The sequence below is a fragment of the Phragmites australis genome, chromosome 1 (genome assembly GCF_958298935.1).
Source record: "Phragmites australis chromosome 1, lpPhrAust1.1, whole genome shotgun sequence".
Taxonomy (NCBI): Eukaryota; Viridiplantae; Streptophyta; class Magnoliopsida; order Poales; family Poaceae; genus Phragmites; species Phragmites australis.
Genome location: NC_084921.1, coordinates 3,161,810 through 3,168,712, shown reverse-complemented (window position 1 = coordinate 3,168,712; position 6,903 = coordinate 3,161,810). Strand labels below are relative to the sequence as shown.

At 49.9% G+C, this 6,903-nt stretch overlaps 1 protein-coding gene across 1 annotated transcript; it reads left to right on the top strand.

The window, feature by feature from the left end:
* Nucleotides 1-3,525: 3,525 nt before the first annotated feature.
* LOC133930271 (G-type lectin S-receptor-like serine/threonine-protein kinase SD2-5) lies at nt 3,526-5,863 on the top strand. Its single transcript, XM_062376916.1, has one exon. It carries the CDS (start codon nt 3,635-3,637, stop codon nt 5,861-5,863), a length of 2,229 nt encoding a protein of 742 aa, XP_062232900.1. The 5' UTR covers nt 3,526-3,634.
* Nucleotides 5,864-6,903: the final 1,040 nt, after the last annotated feature.

Genomic DNA, 6,903 nt, shown 5'->3' with positions numbered 1-6,903 from the left:
CCAGGCCTTGTCCTGCTGGCTGAACCAAGCCTCCCGCACCAGGCCAGCCGCCTCAGCGCTGCTGTTGGCCTCTTCCTTTTTTTTTAATCCGCCGAGCACTCCAGCCGAAGCATTAATACATGCATGCAATGAACAGACTGCATTCACTAATACACGTGAAGCATCTTTTCCTTGCATGTGCATTAATACACGTGGAGCCCTCCTGCATGCACCATTTGACTTGATCACCGACAGCACCAACGCCAATTGATCTGGACTAACGTAGCAAACAAAACCGGTGTCGATCCTCCAGGTTCCTTTCGGTCTCTTGTGTGTTCTCAGCCGTCGTACGCCAACTCCACATGCAGCCATATTATCCAGCGCCGTCATCCTCGCATCCGACGTGGCCTCCACGCACCACGGCCAGCAGACCGGCTGCCTGATCCATCATGGCGCCGAACTCGCCACACGCCCAGGCCGCGCCAAACTGCCTGCTGCTGCGCAACCCTTCCACGCGCACCTGCGCCGCTTCGTAATCCCGAACGCATTCGCAACCTCCAAAGTCCACCATAACTTTCGTCATCGTTGTCTGTCGGTGACATGGGAACAGGGGGTCCCCGAGTCCCGAGGCCAGGACAGTAGAGTGCCACGTGGCGCCCTTCCTCGGAGATTATCTCTGGGCCATAAACAGTGGTCCCCGAGTGCCCGAGTTCCACGATGACCCGAGAAGATCAAGTCCCAGGAAAGGGTGCTCGGGGCCATGAACAGTGGTCCCCGAGCACCCGAGTTCCCCGAGGACCCAAGCAGTTAAGTACCGGAAGAGAGCGCTCGGGGCCATGAATAGTGGTCCCCGAGCACCCGAGTTCCCCGAGGACCAAGAAAGGGTATATCCGGGAGAGAGTGCTCGAGGCTGTGAACAGTAGCCCCTGAGCACTCACAGTTCCCCGAGGGCCTGAGAAGTCCTTCGCCGGTGGTTCCCACAAGAGCTCAGCGGTGAGGTGTCAATTGGTGACAAGGCCCGATGCTGCATTTAAGAGGGCGCGTGGCCTGTCACTTCCAACCACTCCTCCACGTTTGCTGTCAGTCCCTGCCATGGTCTGGCAGGGAGGCGTGGGGACATTTAATGCACGGGTCCCATCGCGTGTCGTCTGGTGCGCCTCGGGATAACGTCACAGGGCTCAAGGCGTGACGCCTGCCCCCCTGCTGTGTCAGGCTCGCTTTGACCGGGCGGGCACGCGGAGCTGCTCGGAGGCTACCCGGTGGGCCCTCCCCGTAGCACTCGCTGAAAAAGCAGAATGATGACGAACAAGACCGGACAGGGGTACGTTTTCAACCCTCCCCGTCACCTCAAACTGCAGCCCATGATGGTTGCTTTCTATTTATGACGCCTTGGAACTCGCGCCATCCTTTCTGGGCACTCTACCGCCCCGACGGGTATAAAAGGGGGGCGGGCTCCCCGGCGAAACCAAGCCTGAATCAGAGACGAGAGACATAGAAGAAGCAACCGAACACATCGAACGAACAGCAAAGTCTCCAAGACCAAGACAAGCTCACGAAGCTCTAGATTTAGACAAACATTCTTGTAACACAGCAAATCCACAGAGAGACATTCTCAGAGCATTTATAGCATACACATTGGAGTAGGGTATTACGCTCCGTGCGGCTCGAACCTGTCTAAAATCCCCTGAGCATTTACTTCCTACTGCATTCGATCATCCAACTCCACCTGCATCTCATTTACTCCCATTTATTTCACCCACGAGGCAGACTCAGAACCATCCCCCGGCCGAATCTCAAAGGGGTCCCTCCGGATCCCCGCTTGTGGAGTTCATCCTCCGACATTGTCGCTGCTCCACCTTGAGCAGACAACAACCGCTTCGATTTGGATTGACCGCCTGTCAATCAGACCGTGAATCAAAGTCGCCGCCTTGTCCGCGACGCCTTCCAGCCGCACCGTCGAACTTGGGCGTCACGTCTGACCAACCCCTATCGAACAGCAGCCACCAGCCGCCATCAACCCGATCTCCACGTCTGGACGGATCCCCGTTGATGCAGTCCATCGAACGATTCAAGCCACCACGCTTGAAGTGTCCGAATCCACTGACCGAATCGTCAATCGCCGCCATGCTCCACCTTGCGCCGTCCTTCCCCGGACCCGTGCAAGCCTTGCGTGGTGTGAAACATATCCTCGTGTCTTCCCTTGATTTTTCTTCATGGCTCTGGTATCACTTGTTAGGATTTTAGCGGAAGTATCACCAGGATCATCAAGCCAAGCACAAAATCAACACACAAGACACGATATTTTTTAATGAGGTTCGACCAAATTGCCTACATTCTCGAGGCATGACTACGGGCGCTCCTTTCCCACTGTTTCTATCTTAACTCTGGTTACAATGGTGGTGCTTTCTATTTAAAGACCCGGAATTAGGAGTTCGACTACAACTCTAATCCTAATCTCACTCAATTATAACTTAAGTCTATCTGTAACCTACCATGTACACATATTCGACACATATTTCAACATCTCTTTTGTTGCTGGATGATTAAAACAAACGTCTCGTTTTTTTAGAATTTATTTTAAATCCTGACATCCATTCAAAATAATACAAGAGAAGCTCCACCGGTACGAGCCGGACAAGGAGTGGCAGAAGTGCTCCGCCAGGGTCTCCAGGAAGCACCCGCCGCCCGACGGCTTTGTCCCTGAGATGTTCGAGTGCTTCAAGCTCCTCGAGAAGACCATGGTCGAGTGCCTCGAGCTCCTCGACGAAGACCACGGTCGAGTGCCATGAACTGCATTCGGTAGAAGTTCCATAAAATATGTAAATTCAGTGGTGGCAAAAGGTCGTGTGTCCAGTCCTGCAATAGTTTCTGCTGGTCCAAAAAATAGTTTCTTTATCGATGTGGAGTTTGCCGCGTTACCTTTTACGACTGCAGCTCATGTTCCTTGGCTCCCATCCTAATCGAACTAGCAAAATATTGAAGGGCGCGCGACTTTTCGGCAGGAGTAATCCAGTTCACGAGTCTAGTTTTCAACTTTGGCCTTGTGTGGCCTTGTTTTCTCAATGCATCAATGCGCGTTCACCAAATACCAACAGCCAGCAATGGAAGCGATCAGAGTAAATTTAGGCTACCTGATAAATGAACCAAATCATAGTAACACTGTAGATTAGTATTTTACAGCTAAAGCTAGAACCGTAGCAATACAAAAAAGAAAAAAATAGACCGCCCTTGGATCAAATCCAGACTGGACGCTGGAGGCAGAACAAAACAGGGCATGGCTGCGTGAGTCGAGTTGTGCCCGGCTGACACGGACGCCGGCCCAACGAAAACCGTCTTGGCTGAACCGCATCCACGATTCCACGTAACATAAAATAAGATGATCCTTAGTCGCATCTTCCTACACATACTATTCCCTGATCCAACGCGGCTTTGCCAAATGCGATGGACCGATGACACCGATCGGCGCCTCCAATCTTGAACTCGGGTTCTGACTCGTTCGCTACGCCTTCTCGCGAAACTGCTGTGACACTTGGACCGTCGACCGCTGCCCCGTCAAGCACTCAAACTTCCACTTGTCATCTGCACATTTCAAGATCAACCCCTGTTAGTCATGTGAGCTTTCCAAACTGCTGTGACAGACACTTCCTCATGCTCAATGCCTCCTTCACACCTCCTCTGCCTGCTCCTGGCCGCTGCAGTCGCGCGTCTACTTGCGCCGGCCGTCCACGTCCATGCGCAGGGCGTCCCCTTCCCCACGCCGGCATCCGCGAACCTCTCCACCCGCTGGACCGTCAGCCTGACGGCGGCAAACCATGGCGCGCTGTCCTTCGACTACATGGACGGCACGTCCGTGAGCGTCTTCCTCCTCCAGTCAATCCAAGTTCCCCCGCAGGAAGGCCTCTGCTACGCCGCGTGCTTCTACTGTATCACCCCATGCAAAGCCTTCCTCTTCGGCGTTTGCATCGTCTACGTCGACAGCGGGGGTTACCTCAGCTTGCCAAACGCAGGCACCCTGCAGATCGTCTGGTCTGCGAACCGTGGCCACCTTGTCCGTGAAAACGCCACCCTCAGCTTCACGGCCAGCGGCGACCTGCTGCTCCGCGACACCGATGGAAGCCTCGTCTGGTCCACCGGCACCTCAGGCCAGTCAGTTGCCGGCATGACCGTGACCAAGTCCGGCAACCTGGTGCTCTTCAATCGCAATAATGCGCTACTGTGGCAGTCATTCAACCATCCAACGGATACTCTGCTCCCGGGCCAGCCACTGGTGGAAGGGATGAGGTTAACACCGAATGCCTCCGCCACCAACTGGACGGCCAGCAATCAGCTGTATATCACTGTCCGCGCTGATGGTTTATATGCATTTGCTGAATCTTCGCCTCCTCAACTGTACTACCAAAAGACGGTGACCGCAGCCGGAACCGGAAGCAGGAAAACTTACATGACCCTGACAAATGACTCCGTGGCCATCTTTGGATCCTCCTCTGAGATTGTAGCAACTCTAGAGACGAACATGGCGTCCGGCGAGCCGGGGATGGGGTACATAAGGCTCGAATCTGACGGGCACCTGAAGTTGTATCGGTATATTGGACTGGTGGAAGGGTGGCCGGCGGTGCATGACATTCTGAAGGGGCAAGTAGATGATTGTGCTTACCCGACTGTCTGTGGCGAGTACGGCATCTGCGACAGTGGGCAGTGTACATGCCCAATTGACAGCAATGCGACATACTTCAAGCAGATTGATGACCGCAGGACTAACCTCGGATGCACGCCGGTGACTCCAATTTCTTGCGCGTCGATGCAAGACCACCGGCTCCTTGCTCTAAGTAATGTTTCTTACTTCAATTATATAGATTCAACGGCCGCATTGCCTCAAATGATCGATGAAGAGAGTTGCAAGGGGGCCTGCCTGAGGAACTGCTCCTGCAAGGCTGCACTCTTTCAGTACGATCCTGACGATACTTCTACAGGCTCCTGTTACCTGCCAACACAACTCTTTTCGTTGCAGGTAAATCAGAAGGAAATAACTCATTATAGTTCTTCTGCATACCTTAAGGTGCAGATCACACATTCACCTCCTAGTCCTGGTCCCTCGATTTCGAATGCGCCAGTGAATAGGTCTACATCCACAGGAAAGAAAAGGGTTGGTGCTGGTGCAATTGTTGGCTACACACTTACCGGAGTCATTTCCTTACTCATTGTGATCATCATAACCTCAGTGGTTCTCTGGAGGCGATATCAACGTAGAGATGGTGATGACGAGTTTGGGGAAGTATCTGGTATGACCAGTAGGTTCACATTTGAGCAGTTGAAAGTCGCAACCGAGCAATTCAGTAAAACGCTTGGGAAAGGAGGATTTGGTTCCGTTTTTGAGGGGCAGGTAGGCGAGCAGAAAGTTGCTGTAAAACAGCTGGATCGAGCTGTTCAGGGAAAGAAGGAATTCTTGGCCGAAGTTGAGACAATTGGAAACATTCATCATATCAATCTGGTGAGATTGATTGGCTTCTGTGCAGAGAAATCCCACAGACTCCTAGTATATGAATATATGTCCAAAGGATCATTGGACAAGTGGATCTATTGCCGAGATGACAATACTCCCCTTGATTGGCATACACGATGCAGGATTATCACTGACATCGCCAAAGGTCTAGCTTATCTTCATGAAGAGTGCAGACAGAGAATTGCTCATTTGGATATCAAACCACAAAATATCCTCTTAGATGACAACTTCAGCGCAAAACTTTCTGATTTTGGATTATCTTATCATTTGGATCAAGGTTGGAGCACAAGTATATTAGTAACAAATTATATGTGTACAAATAAATATGTTGAACTCTACGCAAAATATTATAACATTTTTTTATGGAATGAAAGTGGTAAGTAAAGTACATATACCTATAACATTTTTTTATGGAATGTTCCTCTTGTTCAATAGAATCATTCTGGGTGGCATCCAGGTTATTCGCCTGATCACCTAAAGGTGGTCCATCGTACGACTTCCAACGAGTTCATCCAGTTTCCCCACTAGGGAAAAATAAAAGATACACAAAAAGGTCAGAGCAACCATGATATGCTTTTGATATCTCATGGTCGGTCTCCCTGTCCATACATGTTAATACTTCTATCAAAGGTATTGTGTGGGTCATTCCCTTCAATCCAGATCGTAGCCACTTGAGAAGCTGTGAGTGCATTGTACCTTCGCTGGTCCGGAGTGACGCTTGTGTTTAGTTCAATCCTATACTCATCTAGGTTTGGAACATAACCAATGCACTTGAATATCTGCATATAAGGGTTGTTTTCTAGTATGCGTAGAATATTTCTAATGAGATTAATGCGAGACCTTTGTACTCGGTGTGACAATGTTTCATTCGTATCATAGAAATAGAGCTACAAATAACGTGGGCCTTTAGCATCAGGCACTAGCTGGTCCAAACGGTGATACAAACCACATGTGCATGGAATATATATATATATATATATATATATATATATATATATATATATATATATATATATATCGGATAAGAGCCAAGTGATTACAAGAATGAGAGGCACTCCTGGATATTTAGCTCCCGAGTGGTTGACATCACAAATCACTGAGAAAGTTGACATATATAGCTTTGGCGTAGTGGTCATGGAAATCATTAGTGGAAGAAAGAATCTCGATTATTCCCAACCTGAAGAAAGCGTTCATCTCATTAGCATATTGCAGGAAAAGGCAAGGAATGATCAGTTGGTAGATTTGATTGATAAGAATGGTGATGAAATGCAAATGCACAAGGAAGAAATTATTCAGATGATGAAGCTCGCAATGTGGTGTTTGCAGATTGATTACAAGAAGAGGCCTCAAATGTCAGTTGTTGTCAAAGTACTGGAAGGTACAGTGAACCTTGAACCTAATATAGAATTCAACTTCGTAGCTAT

Bases quoted from the DNA above. Each gene is read 5' to 3' on its own strand.
- LOC133930271 (XM_062376916.1), top strand. From the start codon at position 3,635: ATGCCTCCTTCACACCTCCTCTGCCTGCTCCTGGCCGCTGCAGTCGCG.